General features: G+C 38.8%; 1 protein-coding gene across 2 annotated transcripts; it reads left to right on the top strand.

Annotated features, from left to right (window-relative positions):
- Positions 1-13,230: 13,230 nt before the first annotated feature.
- On the top strand, positions 13,231-16,917 carry LOC144353380 (uncharacterized). 2 transcript variants are annotated; one of them, XM_078009952.2, is made up of 2 exons: positions 13,231-13,354; positions 14,552-16,917. In XM_078009952.2, exon 2 carries the CDS (start codon positions 14,996-14,998, stop codon positions 15,833-15,835), a length of 840 nt encoding a protein of 279 aa, XP_077866078.1. In that variant the 5' UTR covers positions 13,231-13,354; positions 14,552-14,995; the 3' UTR covers positions 15,836-16,917. The 2 variants fall into 2 exon arrangements, with proteins under 2 accessions (XP_077866078.1, XP_085360879.1); XM_085504753.1 differs by having other exon boundaries at positions 13,286-13,349.
- The last annotated feature ends 464 nt before the right edge of the window (positions 16,918-17,381 follow it).

Genomic DNA, 17,381 nt, shown 5'->3' with positions numbered 1-17,381 from the left:
AATTGATACGCAATTAATTACGTGTAACACAGCTCGTCACGTCAATCATGTGACATATAAAACATTGATCATATTATTGTTGTTACTCGTGAATGAAAACCACATTAGTTGTAATCCATTGCAAAACGATAAATCCAACACCAAGCTTCCACAATACTGAACTTGATTTTGATACAACTAATTATATTAGGATTGCGAAACAAAATGTCTAATTCACAACGACAATGAAGTTACCTCTAACACAATTCACCGCAACACTGGGATTATGTATAATCTATCTCGTGACAATACGGAGATTACGTATGATATAATTCGTCTAGATACTAAGATTACGTGTAATAATACTAACCTCACAGCCAGGTTAGTTGTAATCCAGCACACAGCGGTAAATCGAACACGACAAGTCGACAGGATGCTGAAGTTGATTTTAATACAATTTACGGTGATGTTGAGATTGCGCCGAAATATAATTCGTAACGATAAAGAGTTTTCGTCTAATGCAATTCACCGCGACACTAAGATCGTGTCTATTACAATTCGTCACGTTAATGACCTTACTTGTATTACAATTCGTCACATTACAATTTGACACGATACTAAGGTTACGTATAATACGGTTTGTCACATGCTGAGATATAGTGTAATGAACTATACCAATATACCAATATTGCCAATATACTGAGGATAGGTGTAATACAGTTCATTACAATACTGGCGTTACGTGTAATACAGTTCGTTACAATACTGATGTTACGTGTAATACAGTTCATCACAATACTGACGTTAGGTATAATACACTTTGCTACTCTACTGAGGTTACGTAATACAGTTTGTTGCAAAACTGACGCTACGTGTAATACAGTTTGTTGCAAAACTGACGTTACGTGTAATACAGTTTGTTGCAAAACTGACGTTACGTTACTGTACTGAGGTTATGTGTAATACAATTCGACACGATACTGGGGACTACGTCTACGACCAAATACCTAATTCCATGCTAACAACAGGATACTCTCAGACGAAAGACCCCCACAGACGCAGGAGGAAGTGTACTATAGCTTTACTATATCACTTTTAGTTCTTTAAGTTCAAGTTTGTATTTAGTATACGTTGTCAACCATCTTGATGTTCTAGCAAGGAGTTGAGGGTCAAATATAATATCACAACATCCGTTGCAAAAAAATATTTCATCCATAACTTGCGAATTAGTTCAAATTAGTTCAAATTAGTTCAAATTGTCATTGTGAATATTACTCATGTATATAATTATAATAATGGAAATTAGAATATTGTAAAGAAACGACAAGAGGGTAAAACAATAACAAAAATATTTTGAACTGATATACTATTTTATTCAAATGTTTCGGTGAAAAAATAGATTAATGAGTCACGTGATCATCTGCATGAGGTATGCGAGTTCACTAATAACTCAAGGCTGTCCAGCTGCCCGGTGACTATAACATTCATTCGTACACATGCCCCTGTTTCGAATACATCACTGTAGCTTGCGGAAATTGCTTCGGCTTGTGGGTCATTAATCTGCCCTTTTTTAGGCGATCGATCTATTTTAACATAGGCGCCAGGAGAAGACAAACTGCGGTTTTTTTTTGCTATTGGTTTTTGGTTGTTATAGAGATCGTCTTCGGTTATTATTGTGCTACAGTGGCGACATTAGACATTAAATACGTAACGAAGCATACGGCATTGGTGAGCATGTTGTAGATTTGAACAGGGCTATTACTCTACCGGGGTTGCAACTTTATTGCCACAACTTTTCCAAGAACAGCATAATCACACTCTCTATCAATGCTTGCAGGTGTTTTTTTCTCTTCAAAATAATTACATTGTCTTCCGATTCGCTTCCAACCGCGCCCCTGACGAACGAGTAACCATACCACCTGTTTGCTTCATTATCTCGTTGAAAGCCCCTACCAAATGCACAAACCACGCGACATACTCATGAGAAAAATCGAATCACACGTTCTTGCCAATTTTTGGAATTATATATATATAATAACCCAGCCAACAGAGCGGGGGGATATGAATTCCGTCATTTGCTCTGCACACAGGGGGTTAATTGTACGTACATCCAAGCGGAGATTACTATTATATTACCGCTTTTATGAATTAAACAGATATCCGTGCCGTAACTAAGCAGCAGCGCTATCTCAGGTGCATATATGTTTACCACAATGTACGCTAAAACGGTGCTTTTGTGTGTGTGTTTTTTCCAAAGCACAACATGGGGACACGCTTTATATGTTGAACGTGCACGTTTTTTTTGGAGAAGAAGTAAAATACAGTCAATTAACTTTTCCCATTTCAGTCACACGTCGCATCGACAATTTGAACCGTATGGTATATATTACGCTGATGATGAAATTATAGGGCGCATACAATTTATATTAGTTGTCAAAGAAACGAGATTACAGGTAATCAAATCGCGACAGGATACGTTTGTCATTTTGTGACACCCATTCTCACACCCATAAAAATTCGCGCGTCGTGATGAGAATTTCACACAAAACGCTCATGTGAGTTTATTTGTGTTATATAATCATTCGAAGTCACCAGAAATTGTGTCCAATGTCCAATTGTTACCCTAAGTACGCCACTAAAACAGGTCCGGTGCGGCGTATTCGTAATTATATTTTTTTTTTGCAGAAACATACATGATGACACATTTTAAGCTGTAGCAATTGTCATCGGTCATTATGGGGTGATATTTACATAAATCGACGTCACTGCCGTGTCACAAACGCACGTGCTTCGTCTAGACACAACTGAAGGTGCCGCCAACTGACGTGTTTATAGTTTCATTCAAATTCGACTGCCGTTCTCGAAACTGTACATGTTATTATTAATAGTGCGTAAAAACAACATTTTCAGAACATTGTCAATTCCAGGCACATTGCGGTTCATGGGTGCTTTGAAATCCACATGCTCTATATAATTTACTATTAGAAACTGAAATCGTACACAGAGAAATGAAATCCAACTAATCCTGCGTTTGTAGAAGGATCGAATGTCACCAAACGATTGGTTGCTGGGAAACACACTTTGTTTTTCCTCTACATCTTGAGTACATCTATTACCGATTGACCGGTTCATGCTTTAATTCAGGTCGTCTATATTCCGATCATGAAATTAGAAAAAAACGACCAATAGTTGATGCTAAGATCGTCATAGCTATGGTTTTAAATTAAAGAATTGAAATTGGTGGTGAGCATGTTTTATTCAATCGTTGAAAATGTATGAGTTCACTGTTCTTTCTGCTTTTGACGTGACTATATTTAGTGCACGAGTAAACATAATGGTTTTACATTACGATTTCTCCATATGAGAGGCCAACAAATCAAATGAAGGGAAATCGAAAATTTTGTAAAGAGATTCATTCACGTGAAATAGAAAATGGCAAGAACATATGTGATTTCATGCGATTGCGCTATTGTATGATATTTCATAAATTGATCGATTATTAAAGACGATTTCCCGGCAACCGACAAGGGTGGGCAGCTGGTTGCAGGTCGTGGGAACGATTTGGTAATTCGCCGTCGCTGTTATACCGGTAGTTCAGACAGTAAAAAGTAAACAATATGTCGGATTCGGTTGGAAAAACATTGAGCCAGGAATCGGGGAGACTGCCACGGCGAAGTCAGTCGCGTTGTAATGAACAACACGACTGAGATTGCGGATTTACCATCGATCTATGAAGCTATTGATTTGTTTTCTTCTCGTGCGTTCCATTGGAATAAAGTCGCCTTGTTGCAAGCGATGACGAGGTATATTTCCTTGTCTTGTATCACAGGGTGCGGTACGTGACCCTTGTTTTATATAATTTTATATATTTTTCATGAATGATGGCGAATATTTCACTGCAAAAGACTGTGTATAATCCTTGTCTCGTTAGGACAATATTCCTTCGCTGTTTGCCAGAGGGTGTGTACAAAAAGCGATATTGTATACCTTGTGTAATATCAGAGGGTGGAGAATTATTCTTCGTGTGATATCACAGGAAAAAAGACAAATATTCCTCGTATGATATTAGAAGATTTATACACATTCCTCGTGTGGTATGAGGATGAAGACAAAATTCCTCATGTGGTATCCGAAAGTGGAATCATATACCTTGTATGATATCAGAGGGTGGAAACATATTCTACGTGAGATATCAGAGAGTGAAGTCAGTGGCGGATCCGGAGGGGGGCCAGGGGGCATGCCCCCCCCCAAACGCATGACGATTCGTATCATCTGGATTACGCATAGCTTCTCTGCGATTTACGCTCCGTATATCTTAAGCGTAGCTTGGACCCCCCCCCCCCAATACATTTTGCTGGATCCGACACTGAGTGAAGTCATAATTCTCGTATGATTGCAGAGGGTGGAGACATATTCCTTGTAGGATTTCAGAGGATGGGAACATATGCTTCGTATGACTTCGGAGAGTTGAGTCATATGCTTCCGAATCGCATGATATCGGAGAGTGGAGCCATAAGCCCCGTATGATATCGGAGAGTTGAGTCATATGCTTCGTATGATATCGGAGAGTGGATTCATGTGCCACGTATAATATAGGAGAGTGGAGCCATAAGTCCCGTATGATATCAGAGAGTTGAGTCATATGCTTGGTCTGATATCGGAGAGTGGATTCATGTGCCAGGTATGATATCGGAGAGTGGAGCCATATGCTTCGTATGATATTGGAGAGTGGAGCCATAAGCCCCGTATGATATCGGAGAGTTGAGTCATATGCGTCGTATGATTTCAGAGGATGGGGACATATGCTTCGTATGATATCGGAGAGTTGAGTCATATGCTTCGTATGATATCGGAGAGTGGATTCATGTGCCACGTATGATATAGGAGAGTGGAGCCATAAGTCCCGTATGATATCAGAGAGTTGAGTCATATGCTTGGTCTGATATCGGAGAGTGGATTCATGTGCCAGGTTTGATATCGGAGAGTGGAGCCATATGCTTCGTATGATATTGGAGAGTGGAGCCATAAGCCCCGTATGATATCGGAGAGTTGAGTCATATGCGTCGTATGATTTCAGAGGATGGGGACATATGCTTCGTATGATATCGGAGAGTTGAGTCATATGCTTCGTATGATATCGGAGAGTGAAACATATTCCTTGTGTGCATATGTTCTTCATGTAGTATTAGAGAGAAAAGTAATATTTGGCAACATATTCCTTGTGTGATATCAGACAGAGGAGTAATATTTCTCGTATGGTATCAAAGTGTAGAGACAAGTTCCTCGTGAGATATCATAGTGTGTGGTTGTAATAAATATCAGAGGATTGAGACCGTGCATGATATAAGCGGGGTGGAGACGTATTCCTCATATGATATCGGAGTGTGGAGACATATCTTTCGTCAGGGGAGCCAGGTATCTCCTCGTATTATATTCGAGTATGACTTCCTAATCTTTGTGTGATATTGGAGGATATAAACATATACCTTGTGTGATATCCGACGATATTATCTTGTGATAATAGAGGGTGGAGACATGTTCATTGTGTGGAGACACATTTATCGTATGATATTAAAGGAGGAAGATATATTTCTTGTGTGGTACTAGAGTGTGCAGTCATAATCCTTATATGATATCATAGGGTGGAGATATGTTCCTTGTGTGATATCAGAGATTGATTACATATTCCTAATGTGATATCAGAAAGTAGATACACATCTCTCGTGTGCTATCAGAAAGTGGAGACGTATTTCTTGAGTTCAATTGTCACGGTGGAGTCATGTTTCTCGGGTGATACAAAAGTTTGGAATGGATGCGTATTCGTCGTGTGATGTCGAAAGGTGAAGTAATAATTCTCGTGTGATATCAGAGGTAGTGGCATATTGCTAGAGTGATATCAGAGTGTAGATACATATACGTAGTTTGGTATCAGTAGATGAAGATATATATCTAGTATGATACCAAAGATGATATTAGAGTGTACATGCATATAATCCTCATTCATTCATTCATTTATTTATTCAATGTTAGTATATTTACTGTGCGTTCACATATTTGGAAAATAGTTGTACACAATTGCTATAATCGTTATGGCCATATATCCACATACTCATCGTGATACATTGAGGGCTGTTGTGATTATACTTCAAAGAGAGCAATAGGTCGCACATATTCCGTAATACAAATCGCATTAAGTACAGCGAGTAAAATACTCACAGCGGGAATAAACATGGCAATTATACATACTTAATATACTAGCGATACCATTTTTTTCTCCTATACATTACTATGACTGTGTATACAGACTTGGTTTCCGTTGCCATGGTTGTTATGGAAGATAATTTAAACTGTCACTTTGGCGTGAAGTCTCTTGTAATATCCTCGAATTCATTGACAGATGAATTTAAAAGGGACACGTGCAAACTTCTTTCAATAAAGTATCTTAAATGAGCGCATTGAAATATCCCTAAGATAACCCATTAGATATCAGTAGATCGTTAATGTGACATGGACAGATTCTGAGCCGATGCATCAAAACTCGACACGAGTCCCAGGCGCCGTATCACTGATGTTTTCGCCGTTGTCATGGCAGTAATTACGCTATAAGAGTTCAAATTGAACATGTTTAATTCTGCTGTTACACATCATTGCCATGTAGGTCATTTTTTAGTAAATAGTGCGCGCAATCAACGTTTGGATTATCGTAGCATATGTGATTATATTGGTGGTGAATAATTAATGTCTACGTGACCAAAAAAAGAAGTTTCGATTCATGTGAAATTTTACGTCTGCCACAACGAAATTCTGATCGAATTGTTTTTAACGTAACTGCTTGAAATAGTGAAAATATATACACATAAATTTGTGTTTGTTTCTTAATCGTATCAATATAATAGTTGCATATGTGATTGTGCAACGATGTCCATTCCCATTCGCTGTTGTTATATCGGAACTTGAATTATGAGCCATCTCGGACTGTCGAATTAACAGGTGAAATATTTGTTTGAAACTTGGTTTGATGGAAGGGCCCATATTGTATTAAACTACACACTTCAATCACATGTGTTCGTAAGATTTACGAACAGAAACGTGATTTACATTTAACGGTTTAACAAAGATGGATGATGATCTCTAATCGCTCCTTTAAAGGAGAATTTTACGACACGGGGACGCCGAAAATAGTGTCGACCCGAGGCGCATAAATCCTATTCTAAGTGAACAGACTAGTAATAAATTACCTACCCGAAAAATAACCCCGATTTACATTATCAAAACTGTGTGTTCTACTTTTATCTTATCGGGAAATTTCTCGAAAGTAATAAATGGAATTACGTTGGATACATCGCCGTTAGCAATCACCCTTTAAACGTTGCGTGCCTCATGGTTGGCGGGTCAGTAGCAACAACTCCAATGTATTCCGCCTATGGCTCTGCACGCAGCTCTGCCGACGTAATCAAAATTGAAACCCTGAGAGCAAATGGCATTCTATTTGATTTAATATAACGTCAGCGAGGGAGTTGGTTAATGCTTTACTAACCGAGTCAGTTACAACTGGTATATCTTTAATGTTTCGCTGTGTTCCTGCGAGCTATCCCCTTGTGTTTACCGTGAGGTGAGTAGAGGGCGTTACATATATTGATATGATATACGATTACTCGTTTTTTGTTTTTTTGTTTTTACGGGCGTTGCTGGAAGTAAAAGGTAACTTGGCGTCCGAAAGACGCGCACTATTTGGACTTAATAGCGTATAGGTTACTAAGCATACTAGAAGTATATTCGGACAGCAAACGCCGATTACGACTTGTCGCGTGTTGTTCATGTGTGATGGTTACCGATGAGGTGTTCTCCGCAAGGTGTGTATATCTGTTTTGACACTCTCACGCACGCGATGGCCAGGTTATGCAGGTTATCACGTCTCGGAGAATATAAATAAATGAAAGCAATCGATAATCGCTCGGCGACTCATGGAAATTCTGACGATACGCTCTGTAATAGATAACGGGTAACAAGTAGAAAGAATACTGCAACGGATAGATCATTTGCATATCACGTTCTAATAGCAGAGATCTTTTGATCCATTCGAAGAATAGACGTTTATTTTGATCTCCTGATCGGGACATTGATACATCAATCGGAAAAGAAATTCGCATAACTCACACAAATAACGTTCGACTCAGGTGTGCTTGTAATCTTACTAACGCGATTTACTGCGGCTGCCGTGTCTCGTTTCATTGTGTCTCCAAAGTTCAGCTTAGAATGGCTCTGCATATCAATTGAGTAAATGGTTATTTATGTGTGACTTTGTGTTTATCATTTTCATCACGATGACTCAAATGCATGCGTTGACTCTGAGTGTAGCTATTAGCAACAATAGCGGTAGTCGTCGCGCTGCGCATGTGCGAGATATATGGGTCTCATATAAACAAAGATGGCGACTTTGACTGTTGCGCAGATCAACGAGTAAGAACTGAGACGTTTTCAAGCTTTAATTAAGTAATTTTCATGTTATTGGAAGGCATGGAAGGAGTCACCGGTGGTAATCAGTGCATGTCGCGCCAAGGTCAAACCTCATACTTGTGATTTCCATTTGAAGAGCGCATTGGATTGTGGGAAAATCAATGTTTATCAACACAAATGTGGCACATGCGCAGCGCGACGACTACCGCGCTTTAATGGAGTACGTACTGCACAGACAATTGTTCTAACATTCTAATCATGCTACGTTTCACCCACCGTTGTGAAACCGTTACCAAATTGTCGCCTAGATTCAGTTTCTCGTTTTTCAAATTACGTAATCTCTCAGTCACGCAAGTAGGGTTTTGTAATTGAAACCGAGCTTACGAGACCGTGGCGTATTGCTTTCAATAAAAATATATTTGTTTTTTTTTCTGACGGTTAATTTTTAGTTAATTATTAAACGTGTATTAATAATTCCATAATGTGTATTGGTGCACGTGATTTTCACCATGATCAACTTAGAGAACTCTTCAAAACTTGTTGTAACTCACTTTTCAAATAAAATTTATCTAAATTAAACCTTTTTCACTATTGGTAGACTCCCATTAGATAAAACAACTTCGGTCATAACCATCAAAAGTGTTATTTCTTACAACCAGCCTCTCCGGGCAGAACTCCGCGACGGAGTGGTGTAATAACGAACACAAGTTACTTAATTACGGGTCTTACTGTATCAATTGTGTCTAAATACTGCTACAAATCGGGGAACAAAATGAAATTACTGTTTATCTTTAGGAAATACAACTCGAAAATGAATTACATTATTGCTCAAGTCGACTTCAAACAGCCCAAACAGCTCATAAAACTATCCCCATTGTCTTATTGATGCACAGAGTCGCCGATATCTTGAAATACTACAAGCTGTGCCTCTCTACGTCACATCCTGTTAAGCTTCGTTTAAAAGCGTTCCTCGCTTCGTATTCTTAGTAGCTGAATAGGATAGGGAAATATGAAGAAAATCTTTCGGCATTCATTGAAAGCTGTCCGTTATGTACAATAAATCATTGAATAAACGTACCGCCTCTGGCGTCAAATTGCCCAGAAAACGGAGCGCAACGTCGGGAGCTTTAACTTCTGAAATAATGATGGCGATATGATATTGTTGCCAGGAGACGCGCTAACCAGGTACCACATGCCCGGAAGACGCGAAACATGTGAGCTCTGTGTTCTCTTTCTTTCGCTGTATAAAAGTTAGCCAGCTAAGCCTGCTGTGGAAAGCCTACATTATTCATCTGAAATATCAAGAACGTTTGCATTTCTAACATATCCATCCACTTCACTGCTAGGAAAAATAAATAACATCGAGAGTAAACCTATTAACAGCTAAATCATTTCATGTTTGTACCAACAAATCTTAATTATTATAAATATATTTATTTATATATTTAAAGACGATTAATCACTTTTCATGCGGTAAGCGAGTTTTGTAAATTAACTGAAAACACCTTTTCCTATGCCTCCCTTGATGGAGTTCAACTTGTTGGGACAGTGTGATCTTAGTGTAAACAAACACGATACAAACTACATAATGTATATATCCTGCTAGATTAATCACGTGACAGTGTGTGTCAATAATACGATTCTAAATCAAAGCGTCGTACATTATCGGTTAACATCGTGTATCACCGCATAACACGTTCCCCGGTCATATGATATACCACTCAGCGATTGTTAAACCCATCTACGGATATTGACATACGGTTTTTTATTCTCAGATCCCCCTCGTCTTCACTTCACGGTCGAGTAAAAAACCTGTCATTAATATTAATAACATACATCAGAGAGTATTTTACATTATCCGTAAACTGTGTGTGGTTGTGATTTTAATTAAAACGTCTCAAAGCACTTGATAGGCGGAGATTTGTTAGCGGCAATCAATAATACCGGGCAAACAATCAGATGCAAAAGGAGATGGTTTTTTATGAGAGATACAAATTCTGACCATAGTTCCCGGCTTCATTTCTTTTCTATTAACTCACTCTTTGGATTTTCTTTCAATCGAATCTGATTGAATAACATATCTTGATTCTGCCGAGTCTATGTTTACTGGCCTCTAAGGTATGTTTTAATGGGTTGTATTATATATTTCAGAAATACGTTAGAAACATCATTCAAATAAATATAATGTAGCGTTATGTGTGTTGTAACGGCTGTTATGATAATAATTTTACATATAGTATGTTTTACTTCGGAGATAAATGTACAATCTTGATATGTATGGCCAAGCTTGTTTTCTGACATTTGTTTGTACGGGCTTCCATGCGTCATCAATATTGATATACTAAGTACTATGACCGTTCACCTTATGTTAGCATATACTTCAATTATTAGCATTATTTACGGGCTTGTCATCAAAACCGTGCAAATTTGATTAAAACGACATAATCGCGCTCGGCACTGTATTGTCAATATTATGAAATTCGACAATTTCATTTTGTTATGGTGAACTTTATAATATTTAAAAATTGGATATTACATTATCATTTGTCATATTTGTAAAGACATTTCGCGATGATATGTGGCGTTAAAGCGGGGGAGTCGTCACCTGCGCATGACGGCCATGGCGTGTCGTTCACGGTTGTTTACAAACAAGCGTCTCCCGTGAGCCTTTGCGTTAGCGTGCGCAGGTAACGACCCCCCCCCCCCCCGCTTTAAAGTACAAGTGCATATCTGGTAAAGTGGCCAGGAAATCCCATTGGGACTGTCGTTACTGTATTAGAATAATTTCTATAGCATATGGTAATGATATTGTTAGATTGATATTTAATTACCGATAACAGAATATTCCGTGACTAATTAAAGTCAATCAATTTTGCAATATATTTGGCTGGGTACGCGCAGATCTAAAGGGGGGAAACATCGACGTTAAGGTGGGCTACACCTGTATCGACATTGTTTATAATTGAAGAACGCCTATGTGTATACACGTGTATATTCTCAGCTGGGTGCGACGAGAACGAGATTCATGACGTTCTTGCCACTCGTCTATGACAAAACTTAATTGCACAGATGTCTCCAATATATCACCGCATTCCCATGCAGTAATCTATCTTGATTGGAGCTGTGAATTGACTCGAGGTCAATAGTGGAGTTATATTTTTAGACGCACGCGCGTTTATTTTACTTTGTAATCCAATAAATACAACAGCTATTTTAACAGAACGTGTTTCCTAAATTGTTGAAATGGTTGTCATGGCACCGCCGTGGCGGCATGTATACGGCATTGACATTGCATTCTCATGCGTGAAAAAACATTGTTATGACTTTCGTTATTATATTAAATAAACGTCAATAACAATGTAACACGTTTACTAATGTATGGCTTTATAATTGGGCTGTTTAGAGCCGATATCTTTACTGGCACTGGACTGTTATTCACACACAGGGAAGAATATCTGCCACAATTGAGCCATATTTGCTAACGACCTGAGTGGGCAAATTCGTTTACAACTGCTTGTATCCACTAACGATGTCGTTAAAACATGTAACTCGTCAGCTAAAAGGATCACTGTTACAGAAATAGTTAGTAGTTATTGTTGTTGTTTTTTCTCTAAAACTCAGCTGTGTTATGATATGTTTCGAATTTGTTCGCATTGAGTATTTGCTCTGCGCTCTGAACGCTGTCACGGTAAGCCGAAAATAGTCGGCTCACGGCCTTTACACGTAAGCAGATTTCATCAAAAATGCTACAAGCTAGCGATACGTCGCGTTTATTTGTCAAAAAGTCTTTCTAGTGCGCGCATTACGAATTTAAGTATTCGTAGTATGAATTTACTTGTATAACCCAATCCAATTCAATGTACCGTGCTTATCATACACTCAGAAGCGCGTAGAAACGATATCTAGGAGGTAGCAGGTAACATAATCTTACCATTACGCTAACACCGTGGTTCAGCTTTCAAGATGTCTGGATTCCCGTGAGATTGGGGGGAAAAGAAATTGAGTTATAAATGCACCACTGCAGTGCATTGTTACCCCCATTAATCAAGCTCAGTCGGGCTAATTACAACTGACGTAAGTCAGAAAATAGTAATTAAATCGCCATGGTAACCCGCGAACATGTCGAGGTTGATTCTGGGACGAAGTGGGTGATGTCATTCATTACCTCTGAAAGAAAGGCCACCGTTTTGAATAGTTAAATAGTGCTTTATCTCCGAGTGGATACCAGCTTAGTGACAGTATTGAAAGTAGATTGGTTAAATGAGCTCGGTCGAGTTTTCAGCGAACGAATAGACCTTCTTCTATTCCATCAGCCGCCATTTGCAACTACAGTGGCTTACACGATGACTGACCTACGGTGCAATGATCAATGTCACACTTTTAATTACACACTGGACAATTATATTCATATTTGCTATCCAGTAAAATATTCGCTTTCATTGTCAGATTTATTGAAATGTAATAAACTTAATATTAGTGAGTAACTTGTTACCCTCCATCGACCAATGAGAATTATTGCCACTCCACGTGAGCTAAATAAAGCATTTTACGATTTAAAAAGAAAAAAACGACTTAAACGGTTTACTTGGCTACACGATAATTGCCTTCATTCGCTTGGTGTTGACATAATAATGATAAATCGTCCACCCCATTGTTTGACTGCCAGTATAACTAGAAGTACTGCAAGATGTTTCTATTCAGGCTCCGGGGCTAGGTTGTTAAGTAACAGGTCTGGTATCTAGGCCAGTAATGTGAATACGTATACTTCATTTGATAAGCGACGTCACGAGGAAACTCGTTCATCACAATTTGGCAGTCGGCTACAAGGAGCGCTCTTGTCTCTGCCCGCATGGTCAATATTCTCGGCATACTTGTCGCCTGTCAATGCGGTTGTTGTCGGAGACTAATCCTCAGTACGGTAACGTATGAGTCATATTAATAGACAGCAGATTCGTACATTTTTCTTGATATTTTTGGATACCGTTTAATGTAAGCGTGGATTTTTTTGTGTGATTCATTCATCTAGTAGAAAATGGATCGTGTAAAACCATGCTGGGAACTCATCCAACCGAACCATCGCACTTGCTCCGTATTTTCTTTTCGTTCAGTCGCACGTTACTGAACGTGTTGAATCTGTATACAATCCGTACTGTTTTACAACAGTGACGACAGCATAATTAAAAGCAACACCGCATTCTTGCATATCGGAGTAAATTAAAATATTTCGTCGCGGGAATTTGCTGTTCATCGGGGATGAAATAGCGTTAAATCAAGAATCGTTAAAATAAGTAGTGATTTCGACGCAGATTTACATTTCACGGTTTATCATAGAAACGCGAATTTATTTTGGGTTAGCCACATTTTTGAAATGATGCGAGCGAAATATTTTTTTGCTTTTTATTTTATCCGATAAACATCACTGCAAACACCATGATGTGTTTTATGTGCCAAGACATTCAAAGTGTAATTGCTATAATTAACGGGCATTACTCGTAAAGTTTGAATTCAAATTAATTGAATAAATGTTATGTGTGCTTTGACGTTGGTATGATGACCGTGGGGGTATTACAATCCACGCTGGAGGGGGAAAAACATTGATTCAATATCCAGTATACCTGATTAGCGTAAGGGTTGTCTCAAATTACCACACAACCTCAACGATCGCAATGTTTTGATGATCCCCGGAACGAAACTTATATATTCTGAATAAAAAACAAGTATTATCAAATTTGGTAGATGTCCAGGGAGTATTACGCAGCTATTAAGGTATATTGTATGTTTAGGCGATGGTGGTCTGCGCCAGGCTGGAACATGTCAGAGTGATGTATTGCTACTTTAAAATGACTTTTTGTCTCTATATACATCGCACGATTTCACATATCGACTGCTTTATTTTGAAATTCGTTTTCACGCAAAATGTTTTGTAACGCGAAATTTAATTTCGGAGAGTAAATTGAATGAACTGAAATATCCCCGCCCTTTTCCTAAACAGGAAAAATTACCCCCTTCTTGAGCTTCTGTAAGATTGCCCCTTAAGCTGGCTATATGCAGAATCACGGACGTCTCCGAGCATGCCAGTAAATCATTTACTAAACTGACGTAGTTCTCGTTACAGGTTTATGGCAGATTGATTACTAAGCTTACTGCATTGGAATATTCCACGTTCAAACTAGTCAAGTCGGGTTTTACAGGAATCATGGATAACCGGACTCAACACTGACTGCCTGATATTATAACGTAGCTTAACGTTGGAGGATACAGACAGCGTGGTAACTGAACTATTCCTTGCGTTACTGTTCCATGTAATAGCCATAGTAAACTTCCGCCGAGCTGCTAGCACAATATTTCGACTTTAAAAGATTCTATATTGAAATGGATTGCCTTGTAACAGTCACAATGTCGGGTCGTCACGCCTAATTGGACGCTCCCCAGGTAGCTAGGGAGCCTTTTTTTCACCTTCTGTCATTGTAAAAGGCAACAATAATTTTCATCGTCAGTGAGATAGGAGACCGGAGTCGTTGGAATCGTGTTATTCCAAGCGGCACACTATCGGGGAATAATGGCGGAAAACGACGTGAATAAAACCTCTTACGAGAAGGCTCAGTCTAAAGTCGTCAGTTCAGGCTCTAATGTGACAGCAAATACATTCAACAAAGCATGGGACCGCGTCTACGGGAAGAAAGAGTACAAGCCGTCATGGGTCGCGACAGGTGGATCGCGGTTGCCACCACCAAAACCCCTTAACAGACCTCTTCCAAAAAAGAAGGAACCTGAAGCACAGAAAAAGAACCTAAGTCAGATTGAAGAGGAATCGAAAAGAAGGCAGCGGTCGAAAAGTTCGGACGAAGAGCCGCCGTTCAAACCAGGAGTCCATAAAACGAAAGCAACGCGTAAAGATGAGGTGCTGACGATAAATGGTAAGGAACTACCAAAGGAACCCGAACTTGATGTCTGGAAACAGCAAATAGAGACGAGTGAGGTAGACAAGGATGGCAGACCGGTTTATAACAAAATAGTTAAACAATCAGACATCCCTGGTTGGATGAAGGGAAACAGCTACTGGGAGGCTTCTTCTGATACTCCATCAAAACCGATAAAACCAGTCAAACTTCCGGAAAAGAAGCGTGCACCGTGCAAGGTGTACACAGCTAAGTATGATCTAACGGTATTTGAAAACAAAGTGAAGCGAGATGATTTAAAAATAGGAGATAGTGAAGTACCAGAAGAGAAAGAACTGCAGGACTGGTCTGAACATATTGAGATTCCGGAAACAGTGGATGAAAGCTTCGACGTGGAACCAGATGATAGTGAATTATCAGAAAAAAGAAAGAACTGGAACAAGGTTTTGCATACAGCAGACGTGCCAGGGTTCTTTAGTAATAATAATTACTGGGCTTAAATTGACTTATTGATAAATTTATTGATTATATTGAATTGGGTTTGAGAAAAATGTATAAACGCATGGTACAACGAGTAACAGACAGACATTTCGTTTGCAAGGAATTGTGGTTTCTTACGTCACTTCCTGTCACATAACATGTGAATTTCTATACTATTAATTATTACAACAACTTATTGAATTTAGTATGAATATAAAATAGTGCCATATGCATAAATACCGTCCATTGAAGAAGACTAGTAGTACTTGAAAAATAACGTCATTTTTGTATTGTTGAAGCGGCACAATCGTCGCGCAGCGCGTGTTCGAATTTTACACGCGTTGTATACATCGCGTGGGATCCCTACCGAACGCGACGCGGCGCGACGACTGTGGCGTTTTACTTGCGAGTTGGTAATCGTATTATTTTATAACTATTCAAAATAATGTTTCGGACAATGGTCCTTCATGAGTTGCATACGAATGTCCAAATATGTTGTTTGACTGTCTATTACAGTGTATTTGGTGAGAACTAGCACCCGAGACGTCCCATTATTTTGGAAATTACGAAAAAGGCCGTTTTCAACCAGTACAGCTATATCATATTATCGGTACTAGCTTTATTATGTTAGCTATTTTCAATTTTCACGTCATTTATATAGTTCTAGTCGTCAATACGACGCATTAAAACAATTTAAACAAGGGTTGTCAAATGTCGTTTCATTTCAATGATTCAAATCATGTTTATGGGACTTCAGAAGGGAGTATGTCGAAAGGATTGACACGTGTCCGTGTACCACGTATATAGCAAAGTATATTGTATATAGCAATGAGTTTCATTCGGTTATATCATCACACACAGACATAACACATTATTTTCTTGTCAGACACTCGTGTGGCAAAACGCCCGACAACGCAATATGGCTACGTAGTGAGTGTTTTTGCAATTATATGAATCAAAATATGTATTCCAAACTATCTATCCTTACTATATTTTACGAACCTCATCTTGTTTCCCTGACAGGTTAATGCACTTTCTTTTCTGGGAAATAAAAAAAATAAAAAATAAAGATATATATCGTTATTGTATACGAGAAAATATATTCCAATCTCGTCGTGTCTCACTCTATATACGCGACCAGTTAAGACGTTCTGCCTAAGGGTAGATTCTACCTCCATAAATTACACTCAGACGTAAATAGTTAGACGGGTGTTGCCATTAAACTTTTATTTTCTGAGCGCAATATAGGAATATACGAGACTCAAGTATAACCTACGGGCTCTGTGTGCAGTCAATTCTCACAAAAAGGCCGTCATATTTTGCTTAATGGACTCCGGGAAATGGAAGACATGGAGTATTGTTGGCAATTTAAGACGCATGTCCTCGAGAGTGCAATTTACCCTTAAGGGAGAGGGATGTGCGTGACATCTAACGACCTCACCGATATTGGCTACTACGTGTCCAGTAGATCCAAACTTTAGTGTTTACAGCACACAAAACAGGTAATATAACCCAAGTTGTTTTTAATCTACAATGATAGCCAAACAGGCACAGACAAACTTGAAT

The sequence above is a fragment of the Saccoglossus kowalevskii genome, chromosome 10 (assembly GCF_978046115.1).
Source record: "Saccoglossus kowalevskii chromosome 10, keSacKowa6.1, whole genome shotgun sequence".
Lineage (NCBI taxonomy): Eukaryota > Metazoa > Hemichordata > Enteropneusta > Harrimaniidae > Saccoglossus > Saccoglossus kowalevskii.
This window is presented reverse-complemented; position numbering and strand designations above follow the sequence as displayed.

Bases quoted from the DNA above. Each gene is read 5' to 3' on its own strand.
- LOC144353380 (XM_078009952.2), top strand. From the start codon at position 14,996: ATGGCGGAAAACGACGTGAATAAAACCTCTTACGAGAAGGCTCAGTCT.